At 57.0% G+C, this 25079-nt stretch overlaps 1 protein-coding gene across 2 annotated transcripts in view; it reads left to right on the top strand.

Moving 5' to 3' along the window:
* Positions 1 to 705: 705 nt before the first annotated feature.
* TNFRSF1B (TNF receptor superfamily member 1B) overlaps positions 706 to 25079 on the top strand; it is a 36858-nt gene continuing 12484 nt past the window's right edge. For both annotated transcript variants that reach the window (XM_081224151.1, XM_081224150.1), the window contains exons 1-8: positions 706 to 844; positions 19690 to 19789; positions 21520 to 21648; positions 22123 to 22272; positions 22688 to 22781; positions 23194 to 23423; positions 23961 to 24038; positions 24970 to 25004. In XM_081224151.1, the coding sequence (XP_081080277.1) occupies positions 767 to 844; positions 19690 to 19789; positions 21520 to 21648; positions 22123 to 22272; positions 22688 to 22781; positions 23194 to 23423; positions 23961 to 24038; positions 24970 to 25004 (894 nt within the window). In that variant the 5' untranslated portion in view covers positions 706 to 766. The remainder of the gene's footprint in view (positions 845 to 19689; positions 19790 to 21519; positions 21649 to 22122; positions 22273 to 22687; positions 22782 to 23193; positions 23424 to 23960; positions 24039 to 24969; positions 25005 to 25079) is intronic.

Genomic DNA, 25079 nt, shown 5'->3' with positions numbered 1-25079 from the left:
GGAGGGCATGAAGAATGTTTAAGGATAAATGAACAAATGAATAACAGTAATTACAGCTAATATGTGTACAGAGCTTATTAAGTTACTTATATACTTACTTTGTAAGTTTACATACATATATAATATATACTATAGTATGTGTGTTATATAACTTTCAATCTTCAGACTACCTCTGTGAGGTTAATGCAGAGATGCAAACCCAGGTGGTCTGGCTCTAAAGTCAGATAAAGTCTAATGAGGGAATAATTCAGAATGCCCGTGAGCTAGTGTCAGTTGTGTGGGATGTTTTCCCAAATTCGTACCCCACCGTCAGGGGAGTAGGGAGCCTGCAGAAGGTGGGAGGGGTAGGTGGACGCAGGGCAGGTCGAGAGACAAAACCTCGGGGCAGCCGCAAGCCTGGTGGGAGCCCGACCCCAAGGCGGGTCTCCTGTCCCCTCTCCCACCCCACCAGCCCCGTTGGGAAGGGTGACTCGAAGGGGAGGGGACGTTAGAAGGAGGCTGGAGGGTCTCGGAGGGCTGGGAGTGGCTGGCGCTGGAGGTAGGGACCCAGCGCTAGGCTGGCAGAGCTGGGGTGAGAGGGGGCGTTGGGGGCGGGGCGGCCGGCTGTGTGGGGCGGGGAGGAGGTGTGTCCACGCCCCGCCCCGCCCCGCCCCCCGGCCTCTCTCCGGCAGCGCGCCGGCTTTCGCTTTCAGTCCCAGGCGCCAGAGGCAGCGGAGCGGGAGCAGAGGCGTGAGGGCTCAAGGGGCCCGCCGAGCCGCCCGCACCCATGGTGCCCACCGCCTTCTGGGCCGCGCTGGCCGTCGGACTGCAGCTCTGGGCCGCAGGGCGCGCCGTGCCCACCCAGGTAGTTGACTCGCGCGGCCCTGTCTGGGGTGGGGGGGCTCCATCCCATCCACCCCGGGCTGGCGCGCGTCCCCCGCCCCGGGGCGTCCGGGGCGCCGTGACAGGGGTGCGGGGCTCGGGGCGACGGAGGCGCCGCACCCGCCACACCGGATAAGATGCACGCCGCTGGAGACCCTCTGGGGACCCCGGGTTTGGCACACGTGCGCCCGGGGCCGGAACTCTGGCCACCGCGACCCGGAGTCGCACCTTGGTCCCTCCGCCGTCGGTGGCCGGCCAGCGGGCCCTGGGCAGATCCCAGCCAGACTGTGGACCCCAACTCCTGTTATCCCTGCGACCCCTGGCCTCTCCGGGGTGACTTGGGGGTGGGGGTAGGCGGTGATCTGTACTGGGGCGCTGTCCCCGCTACCGATGCCCGGCACCTTCTTCAGAAGACTTCCTCCCCTTCTGGGCTACGGTTTTCCTCTTTCTTAGAAATACTGGGGCTGCGTGTGTAAAAGAACAGGGCCAGGTGTGCAGTAAGCACCTAGTAAGGGCACAGACTGTGGACTGTCTTCCGTGCCCTTTGCCCAGACCCCTTCCCCAGGACCCACCTGGAGTGTCCAGTGGCCAGCCACTTCAGAGCCTGCCATCTGTGGACTCTGGGGTGATGGGGAGGAAGACAGTGCCCTCAGGTTCCCCTGGGCTGACGTCCCCAAGGATCTGTGCCCGAGCTCTGGGCGACAGGGGTGAGGGAGGACTTCTGGGCTGGTTATCAAGACAAACATGATGTCTCAGGGGCTCTAAGAAAATGGAGAGAGCAGAGACCCCCGAGCTGTTATTCAGCGCTAACTGCACCCACCACAATAGCAAGGGAGAATGTACAGAGGATTGTTCCACCTTTGCCTCTTGTGGCTGTCTCCATGGTCTGGTAAGACAGAAGAGCCCCATTTTGGACTTCCCTGGTGGCGCAGTGGTTAAGAATCCGCCTGCCAATGCAGGGGACACGGGTTCGAGCCCTGGTCTGGGAAGATCCCACATGCCATGGAGCAACTAAGCCCGTGCACCACAGCTACTAAGCCTGCGCCCTAGAGCTCGCGAGCCACAACTACCGAAGCCTGCGCGCCTAGAGTCTGTGCTCCACAACAAGGGAAGCAACCGCAATGAGAAGCCAGCAACAAAGAGTAGTCCCGGCTCACCGCAACTAGAGAAAGCCTGCATGCAGCAACGAAGACCCAATGCAGCCAAAAACAAACAAACAAATTAATTAATTATTTAAAAAAAAGAATAGCCCCATTTTGCAGAGAAGGAAAACTGAGGCTCAGCAAACTCCTTGTGTTTCATGGAAGGGCATGGGGGGCTCTCTTTCTTCAAAAGGGACACCTCTTCCTTTCCCCTCTTGTCTAGGGAGGAGGTGTGCCTTCATCCTTTCCTCATGATCTTACCCTGATGGATGGGTGTGTGCTGACCCGTCTGGATATCTTGACCAGGGAGGAAGGTGGGAGGTGGCATTGACTCATGTGAGGTGACTCACTGGCTAAGGCTAAAGACACCTTTAGAGTCCAGTTCTCAAGAGCAGAAGATGGAGGTGGTCAGACCAGAATTGACTCATTCACAGTTGGTGCCAGGGTGGGACCTGGGGGCGTTGCCCCAGAGGTTGTTCTGTAAACAGAGGTCGGGAGAGTCCCAGGTCTGAGACTCGAGTGTGGATGCTGATGGCTCTGGTCCCCAGCCTGACTGCAGTGTGCCAAGACTAGGGGCATCACTGTGCCTCAGCGAACCTGGGGACATACGAGCCTCTGGGGGGAGGAGGCACAGGGCTTCTCTGCAGGACAGCAGCCCCTAGTCTTGGAGTTGCTTGAGGGGTTTTCCTGAGTCTCTCACTTCCCTCCCATGTGCCCAGCTCCTGTATCAGCTCAGGTTCCCTCCTCCGGGACTGTCTTCACAGCCTTTTAGCGGTCCCCTGGCCCCTCTCCCACTGATCCTCCTTGGTGGCATCGCTGGGGTGGTCATCCTCAAATAGGAGTGCCTCTCTCCCTGCCTGGGAAGCAGAAGGCTCCCAGTGGCCAAGGCAGAAACTCCCCCAGGTGTCTCAGGCCAGAGCGAGTGAGGTCTCCGGGTGTTTGCTGCCGCTTCTCTGCATCGTACCCCATACCCCACGAAACACGGCCATTGCGTATCTTTGTACTCCACGCTGTCTCTCTCCGTGGTGCACCCTTTCCCCCATCCTTCAGGGTCTTTTGCACGTTTCCCCCTACCCGCCACGCCAAAGCCTTCCCTCACTCTCCCAGTTGGATTTTTAAAAAATTTATTTATTTTCTATTTTATTTATTTTTTTGGCTGCATTGGGTCTTCGTTGCTGTGCGCAGGCTTTCTCTAGTTGCGGCGAGCTGGGACTACTCTTCACTGCGGTGCGTGGGCTTCTCACTACGGTGGCTTCTCTTGTTGGAGAGCACGGGCTCTAGGCGCACGGGCTCGGTAGTTGTGGCTCTCGGGCCCTAGGGCACAGGCTTAGTAGTTGTGGCGCATGGGCTTAGTTGCTCCGAGGCATGTGGGATCTTCCCGGGTCAGGGCTCGAACCCGTGTCCCCTGCATCGGCAGGTGGATTCTTAACCACTGCGCCACCAGGGAAGCCCTGATCCTCTGCTCTTTGAACTCCCAGCCCTTCATCCCTCTCTAGGACAGACTACATTCTGCTTTTTAATCTGGTTGTGTTTTATCCACCTCAATAGATGGAAAGTTCCTTGAGGGCAGGTACTGGGGGGTCTTCCTCCTTATTATTAGCACCACAATAGCACCTGTTGTTTGAATGCCTACTAAGTGCCAGGCAGCATGCTTAGGATTTAACTGCAGAATCTTGCTGAAACCTTCCTTATAGCAACTCTTAAAAGATGGCGTTCCCACTTAGAGATGTGGAAGCTGAGGCTCAGAGAGGTTATGGCCTTTCCCAGGATTATAGAACTGGAGGGTAGAGGGTGGGGAGGTTCGGATGCAGGTCTGCCTGATTCCAAAGCTCTTCTTACTCTACCCTCCCCATGCCTGTATCCCCCTTCTGCCCCCAGCCGGGTCCCTGGCACACAGTGGATACTCAGTTGTGTCAGATGTAATAGATCAAGTTGTAGAAAGAGCCCCAGGGAGACCTGAGCTGCTGCAGGTGTGGCAGAATCACTTTGCCTGCAGGGTTTTTGCCTCCTTTAAAAGCTGTATTTGCTGGCTGGTGTGGGATGCATCATTCATTCATCTAGTCATCCATTCATTCAACAAACAAATGCCAGTACAGCTGGCAGGATAGGTGAGCATTTGGTGCCGTCTAATGGGGATGGGCAGGGCTCCAGCTGTCTGGCTTTCTGTTGTTGCTGGGAGGGGGCTGAGGGGATCTCTACCTGCTGGGTTGGCCTGAGGCTGAGGGGCCTCAATACCTAGGAGCCTGGGACCAGCTCGAGTTAGGGGAGAGGTTGGGGACTCCTAGCTTGGCCTGGGGACGTTAGCCTTTGGTGGAGATGGGTGATCCAGGGTACCTGCTGTCCTGGGATGTCTCTTTGTCTCCTGTCTGATATGTCAGAGGGGAACCTGTTTGCTGACTGAGGATGTGGCCCTCACTGTGGTCCTGGGTTTGGCCCAGTGGCTCCTGGAGGAGTATCCAAGAAGGTTGGAGGGGGAGAGTTTTGATGCCATCCGTGGGGTGTTTGTGTGTGTGTTTCATTCAGCTCTACACATCAACTTAGTTCTCAGGTTTATGCCATGTGGGCTGCTTTTCTGTTGCTCAGACATGCCACACACACCCCTGCCTCAGGGCCTTTGCACTTGCTTCCCCTTTACCTTGAATGCTCCTCCTGCTGATATCCTCTGGTCTCATTCCTGCACTTCCTTTTGCTGAAATGAATTCTTCTCAGGAATGCCTTCTCTGGCCATCCTACCTATAAAAGCTCCCCACCAGGTACTCTCACTCCCCTGACCTGCTTTGTTTTCCTATGTAACACTCATGGCCTATTATATTTCTTTCACTTGCATTGTGTCTTTCTACTAGAGTGTTAAGCATGGTGAGGGCAGGGACTTATTCACTTGTTCGTAGCCTAGAAGAGGATTTCTTGTTCTCAGTTCTCTTGACATTCGGGCCATATGGTTGCTGTGGGAGTTGTCCTGCAAGTTGTAGGATGTTTAGCAGCATCCCTGGCCTCAACCCACTAGATGCCAGCAGCACTTGTCCTTCAGTTGTGACAGTTAACACTGTCTCCAGATGCTGCAAAATGTCCCCTGGGGGGAATTGCCTCAGTCGAGAACCATTGGCTTAGAACGGTGCCTAGCATGTAGTGGGTGCTAAAAAATATTGAATTAATGTCCGAAAATATTCATCTGACCCTCATAATGACCTTGTTTTATGGATGAGACAGAAGAGTTTGGAAAGCCAGTGGTGGCAGGGCTGGGCTCCAGTTCGTCTCACTCTCTCTGGGATATTTCTCTGGGTTCTTCCTCTGCTGTGCTGAGTCTGCTGAGGCTAGCGGTGCTCTCCCCAAAGTGCTCACCCGCCCACATCCCCCTCCCGGCTCGTGACAGGGCCACCCGCTGGCAGTGACTCAAGAGCCCAGGAAGCATGTGACTTGCCCAGAAGCAGGCAGCGAGGGAAACCAGGGGTTACGGTGGAGAGAAGGGTGCTACCAAGGGAAATGGGAACAAAGTGGAGTTGCTGTGGCTCCCGCCAGGCCCCAGGGAAGCAATATTGATGACTCAGAAGAAACGCTCTGGCCTCAGAACTGGACAGACCTTGGTTCACTTCTTACTTTGCTGTTTATAGACTGTGTGACCTTGACAAGTCTTTCCATCTCTAGGAGCCTGCCTCTGTGTTCCCATCTGTAAAATAGAAATGATCCTTCACCTCACTGGCTGGTTGTCAAGATTAAAAGTGCTTTATATGCTGTGCAGCCCGTTGGTGGCTATTTGAGCATCTGTGGCTTCGCAGGGCCTGTGAGTCACCGTGGAGGCAGATTCCCTGTCTCTGGGCCACAGGGCTCCGAGGTGGGGGGGCAGACCTCCATTTGCCCAGAGCTCCTGCCCAGCATCCCTGAGGACAGTTTCCCTCCTGCCCGCCTTCTCCTGGCTTTGCTTCCTGCTCCAGAGCCCGCTTCCTAGGGCCTCTCACACCACCTACCCAACTGCCTGGCCTTAGGAGCCTGGCATGTGGCACAGGCTGCGGGGTCAGGAAATCCTCCCCTCCCCCTCCCAACTCCTTTCAGTGAGTGACAGGTGCTGGATCTCATTTGAGGGTGAGCAAGGGGCACATGTGGCATAGAATAGAGGAGTCTCATGACCTCTCTGTGAAGGGGATGCAGAAGGCCTCGACTTTCCCACCTGCAAGATGGGCATGGGCTGATTCCAGGCTGTCTTTAAAATCTCTTCCATCTCTGACCTCCGTGATCCGGAAGGTTGTATTTACCTGTAACCCTGAAAAGGGGAAGCTTTATGAAGGCTCTTCTGAGGTCATGCTGTCCATCCCCCAGCTTCCAAGTGATTTCTGAGACAACAGGACCCTGAGGAAGGAGCACTGGCCTGGGGCCCAAGAGACCAGAGTTCCCATCTGTACACTGTGGCCACCGGCTCACTGTGTGACCTCGCTCGGGTTACTTAACCTCTCTGGGCCTAAGCACCCCTATCTGTAAAACCTAACAGCACTGATCCTGACACTCTCTTGGAATGTTGGGGAAGTATCAGTGTTGCCTGTGCTTGATGGAGGCCACAGACTGGGGGCGAGGGGGGTCTAAGGGTTTTCCCAGGAAGGAGAGTCCACCACTCCCCCCCATTAACATCTATGATTCCCAGTCTCTCTTCTTCTTCTTCTTCTTTTTTTTTTTTTGCGGTACGCAGGCCTCTCACTGTTGTGGCCTCTCCCGTTGCGGAGCATAGGCTCCGGATGCATGGGTTCAGCGGCCATGGCTCACGGGACCAGCCGCTCTGCACGGCATGTGGGATCCTCCTGGACCGGGGCACGAACCCGCGTCCCCTGCATCGGCAGGCGGACTCTCAACCGCTGCGCCACCAGGGCAGCCCCCCCCAGTCTCTCTTCTTGCTGACCTCAGTCCCACTTGTTTTAGCTGGAATGATTTCCTTGACTCAGGCCGCAGTAGCATCAAGAATTCCTGGCTGCTGGTTAGCTTGCATCCGAGACAAGATGCACAGCCCCCCGGCAGAACAGGCTTCACGGGTTTCCCACCTCCCCGCCCCTTACTGCCTAATGAGCCCCTCTTAAAGTTCAGAAGCCAGACCCTTTGGGGCACCAAACCACGGGAAAATCCGTGCTGTGGGCATCACTGCGGGGCCTGCCGCCTGGGATCCCACAGGTTCGGGGAAGCCTTGAGTGCAGGGGTGGGGGGGTTCCTTGAAGAAGGCTTTGTCACCTGTGATGGACTCAGCTGTCCCCCTGGTTCTGAGTCCCAGGGCTTTGGGTGTTTGTGACCCTCTGCTGAGATGTTGACTGTGGGGCTGGCACTCTGGGGCCCACAGTCATTTTCCATCGTGTCGTGTCATGAGGTCACAGGTGGTGGTGACATCACTGTGGTTTGGGGCACTCGAGGTGCGAGCCCAGGAAGAGAAAGTGTCTGTTCACCAACGGGGGTTTGAAGGAGTCGATTTCCATCTGCCCCAGGTGTGAGTAATGCTGGGGGGAGTCGGGGGGCGGGGCAGCTGTCCAGGAGACCCCAGACTCCAGCTCTGGTCTGTCTCTGCCCTGGTGGCCTGTTGACCGTGACACACCGCCCTAGCTCTCAGCCTCCACGTCCTCTTTGCAGAAGAGGCTGCATCTCAGGTGTCACCTGCGGAGGTTGAGGATCGCAAGACTATCCATTTTGTTACTAGAACAAGACCTGTTAGCCGGCTCGCAAGGCTGCAGAGCCCATCTCCCAGGCCCCAGACCGGCCAGCCGCCCTCCCGTTCTTGGTAGCAGATACTGAGTGGGCACGCGTGGGGACAGCTGGCAGTGCAGGGTGACATCGAGGGACATGGCTGGATCCCTTCGGCCAGCAAACCACTACTCTGCCCCCGGCTTCGGAGCTGGGACCCTGGGTTGATTCAGTACTTTGACTGGAGGAAATCCCCGGGGGCTTTTGTTTTCCTCTGCTGTCCAGACAGGGGCCCACCTGTCTGTTTCCACCTGAGCCTGGCCCTGCAGTGGGTGTGGCTGATTTGGCCACATATTCGGGGGACTGAGCGGGCCTGAGGGTGAGAGCAGCACGGGGAGGGATTTGGGGCAGGGGGCTCCGGATGGGCATCTGCCGGACTGTCCGTGGAGAGCCTTCTCCAGTGCCGTTCAGGAGAGATGCCAGAGGCTGCGGAAGGGACCGGAGCGTGGGGCTGGGGCGGGGGGGGTCCCAGGCCCAGCCCTGGCTCAGCCTCCAGCTCGGGAGGGCTTGGCCAGTTCCCTTCTCCTTTCTGACCCTCTCAGCTGGCCCAGCTGGAAGTGGAGATCAGCAGAGACCTGGCCCAGCCTGAGTGTTAGACAAGGGGGAGGGGGAAGGGGATAGAGAGGGTCAGTGACTTTGGGCAGGAGGTGGCCTGCAGCTCCGGCCTCTGTGGGTCTCCAGCTCAAGGCCCAGGTCTGGACTTGACAGTGACTCTTAGGGAAGGGCTCCCAGCACTTGGCTTTAGTGACTGGGACGGCCGCCAGCATCCTGGGCACCCCTCCGTGTCCTCCCTCCTGCTGACCCAGGGCACCGCTTCTGTCTGCCACGCGCAGAGGCTCCAGGTTCAGCTTGTCCCTGGTGAGCCTGTCACCTCCTGCTCTGCGTTCACAGCCCCCAGTTCTGCTCCTTCCTGTCCTGTCCTGTCCTCCTGGCTCTCTCGAGCCCCTCCCCCACCTCATGGCATGATTCCTCGTCCTCCCTCCCCTCCCCCCCCACCCCATGGCTTCACTCGTTTCCTGGCCTGGCCCCTTGGCCACCCCCCTCATCTTTTGACACCTTCCTGACTCTGTCCCCCACATTCCTCTTCCTGCAGTGACCACACAAGGATCTTTTTAAAGGCTGAGCCCTGGAGGGTGGTCAGGATTGGGCTGAATGGATACCAGGAGTAGGACTAGCAGGGGATAGTAGCTAGGCCATCCTAGCTGGAGCAACAGGCCTGTTAGGGGTGGCGATGGCACTTGAGGCTTTAGGCCGTTTAGGACCAGTTTCTGGAAGTAGTAAAAAATTTAAAAATTAAATTAAAACATTGTAGCAACTGTAATTTTTTTTTTAAAGTAGTTATGTATTCGGTATTTTATTTATTTATTTTTGGCCGTGTTGGGTCTTCGTTTCTGTGCAAGGGCTTTCTCTAGTTGCGGCGAGCGGGGGCACTCTTCATCGTGGCCTCTCTTGTTGTGGAGCGCAGGCTCCAGACGATGGAGGCTCAGTAGTTGTGACTCACGGGCCTAGTTGCTCAGCGGCATGTGGGATCTTCCCAGACTAGGGCTCGAACCCGTGTCCCCTGCATTGGCAGGCAGATTCTCAACCACTGCGCCACCAGGGAAGCCCCAACTGTAATTTGTGGAGCGTTTACTAAGCACTTTACATGTGTTATCTCATTTAATCCTCACAACAGTCCCATGAGGTATATACTGTTATCAGTTCCATTCTGCAGATGAGAAGACTGAGGTTTTTTAGCCTCATTTATTTATTTTTTTAAAAAAAACCAAAACTCCTTTGATGCTGCCCTCCAATAGAGGGGAGTCTGGATTCAAAGCCAGGCATCCTTTTGCCAGTGACCATGCTTTCGGCTACCATACTCACTTCGTATCAGGAGTTGAGGCAACGGGGAGCCACTGATAGTTTTTGAGTGAGGGAGTGACCAGAGCAGAGGGTGTATTAGGAAGATCACTCAGGCCTCAGTGGGAAGGACAGATGAGGTGGAGAGAATGTTGCAATAGTTGAGGCGAGAGCTCTGGCTGAGAGGTTAGTAGCAGAACAGGAAGGAAGGATCAAAGGCTTCAGGGAGCAGGAGGTGGGCCTTGGGCTGGACCAAAGAAGAGGTTAGTAGCAGAACAGGAAGGAAGGATCAAAGGCTTCAGGGAGCAGGAGGTGGGCCTTGGGCTGGACCAAAGACCGAGGGTGGGGACAGAGACGCTTGGGAGAAAGGGGAGCCGTCCCTCTCCACCCCGTCCTGCAACATGAGGCGCCTATGGCTTCAGCCCTGTCCCTGCGACCTGACCGTGGACAGTGTCACCCTCGTGTGTTCCTGGAGTTCTCGTGCTCGGCCCCAGGGAACCCGGCTTCTCTCACCCTGGCCGCTGCTGGGGTGGACATGAGGCTGGGCAGGGCTGGCCTTTGCATCTCAGGCATGAAATGTGATGAGCCCCCCATGGGCAGAGGGGCAGGATTCCCGGGGGCCTGCCTGCCTCTGCTGCCAGGACCTTGGGACCTTCTCCCTGGGCTTTGGTTTTCCTCTCAGTGGTGAGGTGGGGATAAAAGGGTCCCCTTTGTCACTTCCCTTTGGGGTCTGGGAGAGTGCAGCAAACCCTGAGCGAGGACTGACGTCCAGGGGGGTGCTTCGTGGGTGCCAGGCATGGGTCTAATGCATTACATGCCCCGAGTGCCTTCTGTCCTCAAGGCCACCTGGGAAGGGTGTACCATTATCATCCCCATTTGATAGGAGAAGCAGTCGAGGCCCAGAGGTTAAGCTTTGGGCTCGGGCTCTCAGCTCACCAGAGGGAGAGCCAAGATTCCAGCCCAGACAGCCCCTTCCGAACTCTGTGCTTAAACTACCACCCAGAAGTCACGGTGGTTGCAGTGGCCATGAGGGTCTCTGCCATTCTGGGGATGCCACCCTCTCTCTCTATAAGCCCATTTCCTGCCCAGTTCTCCTGCTAACCCCAGCTCATTTCAGCTAATTGGAAATGAAACCTTTTGCTTCTGTTAAACAATTCAGCATCTATTAGGTACCCGCTGTGGGCTGTGCGCTGGGCTGGGTGTAGAGCCATGAGTAATAAAAACCCAACGACTAACGCTCAGCTCTTGCTGCTGCTGGGCATGGCGCACTCCACACGCCTTGGCCCAGTGAATCATAACAGCCCCGTGAGGTGGGCACTGCTTTTGTCCCCGTTTCAGAGATGGCAAAACTGAGGCTGGTGAGTGGCAGAGCTGGGACCGAAACCCGGGTGTCTGGTTCAGAGCTCACGCTAGAGGGTGCAGACGGGGAGACACAGGGAAGCAAACAATTAACCAAAAGGTGGTCCGTGAATTAGAGAGATAGACCCGGGGTGTCGCTGGAGCCCTCAGTGGGGGGACCTCTGACCCCATCTGCGGGTCCGGAGAAGGTTCCCTTGAGATGATAGTGGAGAGGACTCTTGAAGGAGGCCAAAGAGTTAGCCCTGCAAGAGGGGAGGGCAGGATGTTTGGGCAGAGGTATCAGCAGGAGGACACGTGAAGGAGGGTGCCAGAGCCAGAGGGATGATGCAGGGTGAGGTGAAGACTGAGTGGGAGATGCTGGCAGGGCCCAGGTAGTGGCCTCCGGGCCCCAAGCTGAGGACGTTGAGCTCAGGACAGACTTGGTGTAGGAAGGTGGCTTCAGGTCTGTCTGGGAAGCCTGGGGACCAAGAGTGAGGAGGTTGAAGGTGGTGGCTGGGCCTGGGGGGTGTGTGTTGGGAGGGGATGGAAAGGGTTGGGGTGTTTTCTGCAACTAGACCGAGGGTTCCTTGAGGGTAAGGACCACGCCCTGGTATCTTTGTACCCCGGTGCTTAGCACAAAGCCTGACCCCAAGAACCGGATACCAGCCCGGGCTTCCTGTCCTCCCCCAGCTCACTTCTAAAGCGACATCACAGGCAGCAGGCGGGGAGTGGGATGTGTCACCCTCGGCCGCCGCCTGTGATGTGGTCGGTCCCCCTGACGTACGTGCCGCTCCGCTCCGTGATGGCAGCTGAGCCTCCACTGCCTGGCTCTGGCGTCATCGCCGTGTCAGCTGCACCCCGAAGTCTGCGGGGCTCCCGAGAACCCCCTAAGATTGAAGCCCAAGTGGTTCTGCTCTCTCTCACCATATGCCAGGGCCCCAGGGACCTGCCATGGAAATGATGTGGTTTCTCTATTGGTTGAAGCCGGTTTCCCTCCCTGGGTCCTTGGGCAGACGCCTCTGCTCTGCTCCATGGCTGCAGTGTCTGTCCCTGGCATCCTGGAGACCCTTTTGCCTGGGAGAGTCATTGAACCCGCCCACACCTTGCTCACTGTGTGTTCTCCGCAGAGTCACTCTCCCTCTCTGGGCCTCTCCTCTGTGATAGGAGGGAGCAAGAGAAGACCACAGGGTATAAGACCGTCTGAGGACACTGAGGGAGACGTGGCTGGGACTAGTTCTGCTGCTTGCTGGCTACGTGGCCCCAGACGTGGTATCGAATCTCCGGAAGCCTCTGTTTCTGCATCTCTAAAATGGGGTGATGCTGACCTCTGTGTTGGTGCAGAGGTAAAACAAGAGAATGCATGTGAGCGCGCTCAGCGCTGTCTGCACGCCGTAGGTGCTACTCCTGGGTCTGAACAGTCTCTGTCTCTCCCACGTTGTGAAAAGAGAAGTTGTGTGGGGCACGTGTACTCCTCAAGCCTGAAGCTCCCCACCGTGGCCTTCTTCCCACCATGTCCCCTTCCTGCTCTCACCCTGCCAGGGGTGCTCCTGGGGGAGGCTGGGAGTGGGACCCCTTCCCAAGGGTACTGGCATCTAAGTGGGGGGCGGGGGGTGGAGACCCCCGCAGCGCTTCGTCCGTGCTGGCAGGAAGAGCAGCGGGCTCCACGGCTTCAGTGCTTCCAGATGGCACTGTCTTGGTGGCGGCCACTTCCTCCTCCTTCCCCAGGCCTGTCCTTCTTGCCTTCCCCTCTCGCAGTCTATTTATAAATAGGAGAAGGGACTAAGGGCCCCCACCTTGGGGTGCATGCAGGGTCTTGGTCGGGGAGCAAGGAGGCAGGAAGTCAGCTGGCGCGGGGTTGCCCAATTCCCCGAGAAAGTGCGCTGACTCAGACTCCACAATCAGAGGGTCTTGCCTGGTGCCCTGGCCCTGCTGCTCACTGGGCGAGCCCCAGTACAGTGCCCACCTTGAGCTAGCCTCCCTCCTCCAGCCCTGGCTGCTAGCTGTGGTTTCTGGTCCTCCAGGGTGAGAGTGGGGAGGAGTGGGAAAGGCAGGGAGTAGGGGGCGGGGAACATTCATGCCTGACCCACCAGGTAAGTCTGGTCCTGCTCTGGCTTTGCCCCCTGCCGGCCTCTGAGGCTCGCCTCCTTTCAGGGACTCACAGCCACATCCCTGTCCCTTATCCTGGACACTGTGTCCTCTGGCCACTTAATGGGCCCCTGGCTGCTGGGTTTTGGTCACTCACCCAGACTCTTTATTTTGGGGTCCCCTCACCCCTCCAGGTGTTCCGCTTGAGTAAAGTGCCTTGGAGACGACCCAAGGCCACTACCCTAGAAAGCCCGCATCTGGCCTGCAGGCGTCCCCTCCTCCCTCTGCCTTAACGAGGCCCGCTCCACTGTCCCTGCAGCTGGCCTACTGCCGTCTCCTGACCTTGGGCTTCTTGAGGACTGGGCCTGGGGTCAGCCTGAGGGTGACTCCTTAACTCCAAGGGTCACAGGTCAGCTTCCCCAGACTTGCTCTCGAGGAGGGAGGGAAACCCCCTCCACTGCAAGGCCTGCATGGGCCACCTGGCGCCTCACCAAAACTGGGCCGCCTGCCCCCAGCGACTTGTCCTCGCCGTGCCTGTTCTTAGCTGAAACCAAGGCAGAGAGAGCCCGGTTCTAATATTCCCTCCGACACAAGTCCACATGTGTGTCAGGGCCTTTGCAGACCCTTAGAGCCACCCCCCTGGGTCCCCTGGGAGTCTGGGAGAAGATGACGGACCCAAGTTAAGACCCCACCCCCCGCCTTTGCGCCTGCAATAACCCGAGGAGGAGGAGGAGGAGGCGGCCGGGCAAGGTGTTACGTCACTATTTTACGGATGACAGTGTTGAGGCTCAGAGAGTAAGTGATGTCCCCAAGTCCCCTGGGACCAGCATATGCATCCAGATCCTCTGAACTGAGTCCAGTGCTCCTCCTGTGAGGCCAGGTGTCCGTATACCTGGGAGGATGGACATCTCCAGCCCCCCTCCTCCCAGGGGACACCTGCTCAGGCCGTCCTCACCCTCGGAGAGCGTTTGAGGGGCAGAGCTGGGGCAGGGAAGCCCCGCCCCACACCCACCCTCAGTCTGGCCTCACACCCCAGCCCCTACCTCCTAGGGCATTCAGTTTTTCCACCTCTCATGTGGGTGGGCCACCCACCCACCCCATCCTCCTGAGGTCTTGGGAGGGGGCTGAGTTTTTTGATGCCCATCCTTAAGAAGCCAGAGCTGGAAAGGGCTTAGAGCCTCAACCAGGCCACACCACCATTTTACAGATGAGGAAACTGAGGCACAGAGAAGCTAGTTACTGCCCACAGTAGAAGAAGTGCCTGAGTGGGGGAGGGAGGACCTTTGGGGTGGGCCCAGCGCAGGGAGGGTTGAGATCCAGTCTTCCTGGGGCGGGGAAGGAACACAGAGCTGGAGGTGAGGAGACCTCTGAGGCTCAGTTTTCTCATCTGTGACTTGGGAATACTAATAGTACCAACCTCACAGCACTGGAATGAGGAATCAGAGACGGTACTGCGTGTGAACAGCTCTGCACGATGCAGACTTTCAGGATAAGGTGCTGCCGTTTCTGTCTCCTAGCACCCTCACCCTCTCCCTCACCTTCGCCCACCCTGGCCTAGCTGCCCTGGCCCCCTGGCTGTGCCCAGAACACGCGGAGCACATCCTCCCTGGGGCTTCTGGCCCCACCTTGCTTTTCCCTCTTCCTTAGCTCCTGCTACCACCTCCCGTTTTCCACTGTACGTGTCTGTGTCTCCCCAGCTAGAGCCCAGCTTCCTGGGCAGGGACTTGCTTACGTTTGATGCTGAGTGCCCAGCGCCTTCATGTTTGTTGAATGAATGAACGAACGTTTCCACCTTTGCCCCTGTCTTTCTCCACCAGTAAATGGGAGGTCATCTGAGATCATCTCTAAGGTTGCTGCCAGCCCTGAGCTGCTGCGCCTCAGTCCCACCCCCACTTCTGGGCCATGTTTCCTGGTCATCAGCTCCCACATGTCCCTCCAGCACTTGACACAGCTGCAGATCAGCTGGGCCAACCCTCCCTGTTCACAGGCTCCTACCTTTGAGCCTTTGCTGACCCCGCTTCTGCTTGCTGAGGAGCTGCCGGCTCCTGACAGGTCAAGGAGCCCCGTGACACAAGCAGTTCTGGGAAGGGCAGGGTCTCAGGTGCTGGGTGTCCCTAACCGCTGAGGGCTCTTCTGAGATTCCTGCGTGGTTACCTGGGAAACCAGGTCAGAGCTGAGGTCAGAGGATGTTGGCCTGAGGCTGAGAGAGGTCCCTTGCACTGGTGTGTGTGTGTGTGTGTGTGTGTGTGTGTGAGAGAGAGAGAGAGAGAGAGAGGGAGGGAGGGAGGGAGGGAGAGGGCGCGTGTGCCCGTGTCAACCAGCTCCCCAGGCTCCGCTCGGGGTGGAGGTGGATGAACGGGTGCTGGTGGCACGGTGGTGACTCAGGGCAGAGGGCGGATCTCAGGGGCTGGCCCCTTTAGCTGTCCTGAGGAGGGGAGCAAAGACTTCTCCAGTGGGACCAGAGCAAGAGTCACATCCCAACTCCACCTCTTCCCTCCCAGACCTCAGACAAATGACTTGATCTCCCTGAGCTGTGAAGTGGGCACATGCCCGCCTGCTTTTGGGGGGTAGGAGTGGGATTCTGTAAAGTGCTTGCAGCGTGGCCTGGCAGATAGTTGTTGGTGCCTAATGAATATCCTGTTTTTCCCTTTCCTCTCCAAAGGGCCAAAGCTGAGAACCTGGAGGAGTGCTGGAGGCCACATGGTGGGAGAGGGTGTTGAGTTTGGGAGGCGCTTGGGGTCCTGGGTCTGTGTCGAGGGGAAGGGAAGCTTGGGCCCACAAGAGAAAGGAGGCAGGATAGGGGCGTCGGAGGTGTGGCTCTTCTGGTGTAGCCTTGGGTGCATCGTTTCACCTCTCAACCATCTGTGAAATGTTGGTGAGGAGTCTATCTGATGGTGGGTCCAACACGTACTGTCACTCCTGGGATGTAGAGGAAATGGAGCTGCAGACTCCGATGGGAAGCAGCTCTGAGGCCTGTGGTGGATGAGCAATGGGCCCTGTTGGCCCCTTGTGCACAGGCATCACTCAGCCTGCCACCAGCCAGGCCCTGGCATGGCCTTTGGGAAACCCCAGGAGGTGGGTTGGCTTCTTTCCATCTCTATTTCCCCGTCTGTGAAATGGGCACAATCAGATGTGCCTTACAAATTGGATGTTAGATGGGTCCTTCCTTCTCTCCTTCCTTTCTTCCTTCCTTCCTCCTTCCTTCCCTCTCCCTCCCTCCTTCCTTTCATCTATCATCCTCTCTTCTTCTCTTTATCTATCTGTCCATCCATCCATCCATCCATCATCTATCTTCTCCAACCTCCCCCAACACACACACACACACACACACACACACACACACACACACACACACACACACACACACACACACACACACACACACACACACACACACACACACACACACACGATCACAGATTTCCTACCTGTTAAATGAGTGGTTAATGCTCATGCTCATCAGTGATTTCCAAGTTTTTACTTGGGGATGCTGTATTTTGAAAGTTGGGTCTGCTAAGCATGCTGAGTGAATTCAGTACTACCCAATTCATTTCCTCATTTTAAAATGTCGGTCAGAGCTCCCCTGTGGGTGGGTGGAGTGTGGCTCTGAGCCTCCCTGACACCAGACAGAAGAACAGAAGCTTCCATAGCACCTAGTTTCCCAGAGGCTGGTCACCATGTTCTGGGCCCCTCCAAGGACGCTCCGCTTGTCTGGCTCCTTTGCTGACCTGAGGCCCAGCTCCTAGGGCTGTGCCCCAGCTTAGCCTCTGCTCTGGTGAGCAAGGCAGTGGAGGGAGTGACCTTTTGTCCCACTCTGCAAGGGGCTTTCTGTTCCTCATTGTTTAGCCATGACAGGGCAGTGGTTTGGTTTTTTTTTTTTTTTTTTTTTTTTTTCCTGTCCGAGGATAAACAGGCCTCAAGATTGCTTAAAGGAGGGCTGGAGTCGGAGCGGCAGGAGGAAGTGTAGGGAAGGGGATTCAGAGCGGGATTCAGACAGGAAAAGACCCTGGATGGGAGGCCGCTGGGCAGTGGCCTGGGGGCCCTGGGGGTCCAGCTGGCTGCCTTTGTCCCAGAACCCTTGCCCCACGGGTGGAGAGAGAGCCCAGACTTGGCCAAGGCAGGGCCCTTTCCCGTCAGGTCCTTTGGGCCCTGACAGGAAATCCTCCCCCAGGCAGGGCAGGCGCCCTGGACTGCACCACAGAGGGCTGCCCCGGCGAGGGGGGGCGAGGGGAGGAGGAGTCCTCTCCCCGCCCGGAGCTGCCGGGCCGGTGGCTCTCAGGGTCCACAGGAGTGAGGGGCTCCCCTAGTTACCCCTAGGGTACTTGGGGGGAGGAAGCCCACCGTGTGCAGGGTCCTTGAGACCTGTGCCCGCCACCCTGGGGGGCAGGGGGCTCGAGGGAAAGAGGTGTGACCCCTCCCTGCCCTCAGGATGCTGTCTGCCGGGGGAGGCTGCCGCCCGGGCTGCTCAGTTAGAGTGCGAGGCGCAGCGGGCTGCAGGGGGGCTGGGGGGGGCAGTTAGGCGCTGCGTTGCAGCTAATGTGCAGTGAATGATGGTGCGAAGGGGCTGCAGGAAGCACGACGCTCCGGCTTCGGGGCTCCCCCAGCCTCTCCTCCACGTGCTGCCCCAGCTCATCTCGCTCTGGCCTGCGTGCTGCTCGGGTTTGCTCAGCCCTGGAGCATGGGAGTCACTTGGCAGTTTTCTTTTTCCTTTTCTTTTCTCTTCTCTTCTCTTCTTTTTTCTTTTCTTTTCTCTTCTCTTCTCTTCTTTTTTCTTTTCTTTTCTCTTCTCTTCTTTTCTTTTCTTTTCTTTTCTCTTTTCTTTTCTTTTTTTTTTTTAACAGTACAGCTTCCTGGCCTCCACCCCCAGGCTCCTGCTCCTTCGTTGCGGTAGGAGTGGGCATTATAATAGACACCCACCCCAGGGGCTTTGGACGCAGGCAGTGACCCCCACCCCCAGTAAGTGGGAGGAGCCCCGAGAAGGGGCTTTACTCCAGGAGCAAACAGCTAGGGAGGAAGTATCAGGACTGAGTGAGTGTGTGTGTGTGAGAACATGTGTGTGTGCGCATGTGGGCGCAGCCCTGGGCATATCAGCTTACAGTCCAGGTGGGGATGGAAGTTACTTTTTAGGCTCTGGGTCATGCAGAATGGATCCCACTTCCCTTGCCGGCCTGCATCTCTCCCAGCCTCCTTAGAGCTGCCTTCCTGGGGTTTGGCACCAGGCCTGGGGTGAGGGTGTGGGTGAAGGATGGGCCTCCGGGGCCGATCCGCGTGGAAGGCGCACCCGGGTTAGGGCTCGCTGTCCCTTGTGCTGAGGTTGGACCTGCAGGAAATGATACTGTGATGAAGCCCACTGCTCAGATTAGTGAGCCCTGAGCCCCTAACTGTCAATACACGCCAGGCTCTGGGGTGACAGCGAACAGTCACCGGGCAGTGGACGCAGCTCGGCCAAGGGCATGGGGGCACAAGAGCCACAGATCGCCCCCCAGCCCCTGGGCGTCATCGCCCTGATGCTTCCAGCTGTTGGCGCCGAGCTGTGTGCAGCCAGGGTAGGTCTGCCAGGCCGAGTGGGGCAGGCAGCTGGGTTTCCAGGCCCACTTGTCCTGGATGCAGGGACCAGCCAAGGGCCCACCTGCCCCTGGCTCCGGCAGTCATGCCTTCCTGGTGGTGCTGTGGAGGGGGAGGGGAAGGCCAAGTGACAGCCTGCCTCCCTACAGTTCATGCCCTCTGACCCCACGGTTGGGGGGCGATGCTCTGGAGCGTGAACAATGTCACAGCATTGGTCCCACCTGAGGGCTGGGAGCCATTATGGGGCAACACCCAAGACAGCTGGAGATGGGTGTCCTGCTGGTATAGGGAATCTGTGTGGGGTGCAACTACATCCACTAAGTAGGGCACCTGGAGCACATTGACCAGCTCCTGGCACTCCATAAGTGCTCCAGAAATGTAACGATCATCATCAACAAATATTCTTCTCCTGAGCCCAAACTCTGCTGTGGGCCCCATGTTGGAAGCTGCGGGTCTAGAGGTGATGAGGTCGTCATTTCTGCCCTTTGCATTGCAGACGTGTGTATGTGTGTGTGTCTGTGTGTGTTATGTGCACAGGTATACGCACGTGTGCATGCAAATGTACCTGCGAGGGTGGGAGGACAAGAATGTGACCCATTTCAGCACAGTGAGATGATCGTCAGGAGGGCATATTCAGTGTTTAGAGAGAGCCCAGAGCGGGAAGAACCTGAATCAGCCTGGGGGAGTCTGGGAAGGCTTCCCAGAGGAGGCAGCACTCAGCTGGAAGGACAAAGGGGTGATTACCAGGTGCAAGAGGGAAGACGAGGCAACCTAGGCACGGCTGATTTGTGCCGAACTCCGCCGTTCGCTGTGACCGAGGCCACCGCCTTCTGGGAGGCTTCAAGGCCTCACCTCTGCCCCATGTGGTATGAGGAGCTGGCCCCCCACTCCGGCCAGCTGGTTCCACGTCTCCGCCTGCAGACGTGAGTGTGCTACACTGAGGGGGGAGGAGGGGGAGGTGAAAGAAGGCAGGGACTATCCCTTCTTCTACCTCTACCCACCCCCCACCAAAGGGAGAAGTCCCCATGTCAGTAGAGCCCCAGCAGGGAGAAGGCCAAACACTTGCAGGACGCAAGATGGGGCTCTGGGAGTACAGCGTAGCAGGATCCACGGGTGGCCATGCTAATGGCTGTCCTTCCCTTCCCCATTCCAGGCTGTGTTTATCCCCTATGTCCCGGAGCCCGGAAGCTCGTGCCGGCTGCAAGAATACTACGACACAAAGGTCCAGATGTGCTGCAGCAAGTGTCCACCAGGTGAGGGCAGCCACTGGGACCCTTGCCCTCAGCCTGGCTGGGTCCCTGTGGGCCGGTGCCTTGAAGGGAGCGGGTGTGTTATGGGGGTTAGGGGGTCAGGGTCATGGCCCTGGACTCTTACTGACCTCCCACTGGTTCCATGAATCAACCCCCTGCTCCCTCTTGCTTCTGGGCCTTTGCACATGCTGTTCTCTCTGCTTGGTGCACTTCCCAACTCCTTTCCCCTGGTCTACTCCTGCTTATCGCTTAGGTCTCTGATGTCTCCCTCCTCCAGGAAGCCTGCCAGCACTGCCTGGCCAGATCTGACTCCTCCTTTGCGCTCCCACTGGCCCTTGGCATCCCCCATGGCAGCAGCTCTTTTGACATTGTGTGATCCTGGCCTGGATCTCTTTTATTGCCCGCACTGTGTGCTCCTCAGAACAGGGACTGTGGCTTGTTCTCTGCTGAATCCCCAGCACTCGGCACAATACCTGGCACATAGCAGGTGCTCAGTGCATATTTGACTGAATCAGTGACTGCTACCCATTTCACAGATGGTGGACCTGAGGCCTCATCCCAGTTGGGAGAGGCAGGTGGCCCAACATCTGGTGCTGTCCATCCATTCATTTGTTTATAATTTATTCCTATGATGTTTATAAAGCATTTGCTGAGTGTCAGGCACTGTTCTGAGTGCTGGGAATACAACAGAGAGCAGGGCAGACAAAATCCTCGCCCTCGTGGGTTTTGCATTCTAACAGAGGCCTAGACAAATAAACCAGTAGAAGAAATAGACATATGGTCTGTGAAGGAAACAAGGCAGGGGAAGGCAGACAGAGACAGAGTAGGACATGCTGTTCTATATGGGGTGGTCATGGAAGGCCTTTCTGAGGAGCTGACACGTGGGCAGAGACATGCAGGAGGTGAGGGAGTGAGTTATGCAATCATACAGGGGGGGAGCAGCATGTGCAAAGGCCCTGAGGTGTTAGCTGCTTTGGTGAACGTGGAGAACAGCATGTGTCCTAGAGTGAGTAAGCAGGGACCATGGTAAGGAGTTTAGATTTTCTTCTGCAGGATCCAGAAGGACATTGAAGAGCTTTGAGCCTGAGATGTGGGCAGGCACATATGTACCTGTCACCTCCAATGGCCATTTTAAGAGACCCCAGGGGAAGTGACTCTTCTTTCTTCCGTTAACCGGTAGGGTCTCTATAAGAAGTTACTAGATTAGCACAGCAGTGAAGGTGGCAGGATAAGAATGGGGACAGGCACTCCGAAGAGAAACTTCTTAAAGGTTTGCCTGGGTGTTCTCCCATCCCCTGGCATGCCTTCTCTGGAGGCCTTCAGGAGTCCCATGGCCTCATCCTTGACAGGATACCAGGGATGACTACTACTGCCTTTTTTACCTTTCCCAGCTGGAGAATTTCAGCCAACTATAAAGAAGAAAGGAACCGGCCAACCAGTTCTAACTAAAGTCTAATTGACTAATAATAGGCAATTCCAATGGCGCAATTCCAGGCACCTGAAAAGAGCAGAGAGGAAGATATTTTATGAGCGCTGCGGGGTTCAAAGATGGCGTGACAGCTGGTACACGTTAGATGGGAAAGGATGCAGAGTCGAAACTCCATCCAAGAGCCTTCCCAGCCAGGCCTCACGACTCTGGGGCTCTGGAGGACAATGGATGAGCCCAGGGTCCCGGCAGAACCCCCCCCCAGCCCTCCCCTCCTCTGCTGAGACTCCTCGCCTTGCTTTCTCAGGCTACCGCGTACAGTCCTTATGCAACAAGACCTCAGACACCGTGTGTCACTCCTGCGAGAGCAGCACGTACACCCAGCTCTGGAACTTGGTCCCCGCGTGCTTCAGCTGTAACTCCCGCTGCAGCCCTGGTGAGTCAGCCGGCCCAGAGTGAGGGGTAGTCCTGGGTATCCTCCCCTGGCCACCATGCACTCGGGCCCCTTTGCCTGGGAGCTGGCTGGGATTATCCCAGACCTCTGTTTTCATGCCCCAGGGCACAGGTACAGCTCTTTACTTTTTATCAGCGGCACTGTCATCCCCTGTCTCACCGAGTCCTCTTTAATAGCCCCTTGGGGCAGGCAGGCCAAGGGCAGCAGTGGGAAAATGGTGCCCATTTTTAGAGTTGAGGACATGATGCTTGGGAAAGCGGGCATGCTCGTTCATGCAGCGATGGAGACTCTGTGTCCAGCAGTCTCTTGGCCCCGTCCTGAGGGTGGCTCAGCAGTCTGCTGGAGATCAGAGCTGTCTGGGGGTGGTGGGGCTGGGTGGGAAGACAGAGTGGGCGTGGCGGTGGGTGAGGCTGGTGGAGGCAGGAGTGACCCTCGGCTGTCTTCTCGCTCCTCTAGACCAGTTGGAAACTCAAGCCTGCACAACAAAACAGAACCGCATCTGCACCTGCAAGCCGGGCTGGTACTGCACCCTGGGAAGGCAGGAGGGGTGCCGGCTGTGCGTGCCACTGCGCAAATGCGGCCCTGGCTTCGGCGTGGCCAAACCGGGTATGGGGCCAGGGCCAGAGGTCCTTGGGGACCCCCTTGGGCCTCTCCTTCCTTGGAGCGTCGTCCGTGGCGGCCAGGTGCCTGGTACCCATCTGTCCAACCATCCCGATTCATTCTTTCCTCCAGCACTCCTGATCAGGCACCTCCTGTGTGCTAGGCCCTGGGGATCCAGAGATGGATCAAATTAAGCCCCAGGCTACTGGAAAATCAGGTGGTGCCCCAGGAAGACACAGTCACTAGAATTAGTTAAGGACAAACCGCCCAGGTGTGTGTGTGTTCATGTTGAAGGGGAGAGGTGCAGCCCGAATCCCTCAGGCCCCTTGTTCTTCCCCGAGGGCTCCAGTTCCCCTAGGGCCAAGGCGCACCTGTTCCATGGAAAAGCTGATTTGGTGACAGTTTCTGATTTTTCTTGAAGGAACTGCAACATCAAATGTGGCGTGCGCTCCCTGTGCCCCAGGGACGTTCTCCGACACAACATCATCCATGGATACTTGCAGGCCCCACCGGATGTGAGTGGCTGAATCCTCTGCTTCTGAAGGAACAAGGAGGGGCTGTCCCTGGGCGGTCCTGAGGCCTAGAGCACAGAACAGCGTGCCATGGTGGCCGGAATCCCCCCAGTTACTCCCTTGGGTTGAGGCATTGCCGAGCCCTGTTCAATGCCAGGACTGGTTTATCTGACAGTGGGTGGGTCCCTGAACAGACAGCATGGTGAACAAGAGTTTTGCCCTGGAAGTCAAGACTGGGTGGGGACATAGGGGACATAGGGGACATAGGTCTTGAAAGAGGGCGTGGCACACAAACCCGCCCCCTTAACGCAGTTGCTGGACCCCTTGCACACTGACCTAGGTCCCACGAGTGAGCCCAGCTACCCTGAGCCATTCAGTCCCCTGTTGTCCCTGACCAAGCCTCCTCCTCCCCCAGCTGTAGCTCGGTGGCCATCCGTGGCACCTCAGAGATGGATGCAGTCTGCACATCTGTGCTCCCCACCCTGAAAGCGGCCCCAGGCCCAGCCCTCACAAGATCCCAACCCATGGAGCCGACTCCAGGGTCCAGCACAGCTCCAAGCACCTCCGGCCGGCTCCCGATGGCCCCAGGTCCTCCAAGTTACCCAGTTGAAGGGCGCAACACAGCGAACATCTCTCTTCCCATCGGTAAGTTACGAGGGGGCCCATTCACCCTTCCTCCCTCCCTCCCTCCTGTCTCAGAGTCTTACCAAGAGCTTGTTAGGGGCTAGACCCTGTACGCCCTCCTGGGACGTAGGTAGCATTGAGACTTGCCTTCTTCCGAGACTTACTAATGCCACTAAGAATTACTGGGTGGGGAGAGGTAGGGTCAGCGTTCTATGTGAAAGTGGAGATGGTCTTCTGGTTGCTGTTTCCGACGGACCCATTAGGCTTTGACAGTGGGCTGGGCCAGGTCACCTCATGGGCTTCCCTTCTGGGGTTAGGACTACAGCAGGCCAGAGGGCTCAAACTCGTGGCCCTTGGGCTGAGTGTGGCCTACAGACACGTTGCGTTAGGTGCACGGATTTTGGTTTGTTTTGTAATCAAATCTGAGAGCCTCTGCACTGGGCTTGCCCCTCGCCTGCGATCACCCCAGTCATCTTTGGTTGTCAGCTGACCTGCCTGGTCCCTGGTACACTTGAGTTTGCTTTTTGCAGCTGTGTTGAACTTCTCTTTTCCTTCTAGGGCTGATCGTGGGTGTGACGGCGTTGGGTCTGCTAATAGTAGTTCTGGTGAACTGTGTCATCGTGACCCAGAAAAAAAGTAAGATCCCATCCTTCCTTCATCCGACTATTTTTTTTTTAATGAATTAAGGAGGCAACTTTAGTGAAGAAGGACATGAGCTCAGCTTTATTTATTTATTTATTTTTGGCTGTGTTGGGTCTTCATTTCTGTGCGAGGGCTTTCTCTAGTTGCGGCAAGCGGGGACCACTCTTCATCGCGGTGCGTGGGCCTCTCACTGTCGCGGCCTCTCTTGCTGCGGAGCACAGGCGCCAGACGCACAGGCTCAGTAGTTGTGGCTCACGGGCCCAGTTGCTCCGCGGCATGTGGGATCTTCCCAGACCAGGGCTCAAACCCGTGTCCCCTGCATTGGCAGGCAGATTTTCAACCATTGCGCCACCAGGGAAGACCCCCTTCATCCGTCTATTTACACATCCGTTCAGGAAGCTTTTCTGGGGCACCCCTCTGAGTCCAGCACTGGGCACAGCCTTATGGGTCAGACAGAGCTGCGTATGGCAGTCCCTGTTCTTAGGACTTTAGAGCCTGGGGCGGAAGGCACTTCCACTAACTTATCTACTAAAAGGCAAGATGCCCTCAGGGCTATCCAAGAGGGTAGAAGTCCAGGATTCTGGTCTGGGAATCCTGGGGGTTCAGGCCTTCTGGAGCAGGTGGCATCTGAGCTGGGCAAGATTTTGATGGAGACATGAGTGCAGGAAAGAAAGGGCATGCAAAGCAGGGGGCATGGTATGAGCAAAGGGGGGCAGGCTGAAGAATGGTTTGGGGGGGTGTTGAGGGCTGTCTGGAGAGTTGGGTATGGGGGCTTCTGTGTACCTTGTCTGATAGGTAATTGCTCCCCCCGGGGCTGGGCCTACTCCAACTGCTTCTGCTTGGGCCCCGTGGTCCCCCCTAGTTAGAACAGATGTGACCTGAGGAAGTCACTCTCTCTGACTTGTCCCCTCTCTCCTCTTTGCAGAGAAGCCCTTCTGCCTGCACGGAGACGCCAAGGTGGTGAGTGCCCCTCTGCCTTCCCCCTCCTCCTTCCCTTGTCGTCTTCCTGCTGGGCTGGGTTGTCATCCCACGGGA

The sequence above is a fragment of the Mesoplodon bidens genome, assembly GCF_964165515.1.
Source record: "Mesoplodon bidens genome assembly, chromosome: 2".
In the NCBI taxonomy this organism is placed as follows: domain Eukaryota; kingdom Metazoa; phylum Chordata; class Mammalia; order Artiodactyla; family Ziphiidae; genus Mesoplodon; species Mesoplodon bidens.
This window is presented reverse-complemented; position numbering and strand designations above follow the sequence as displayed.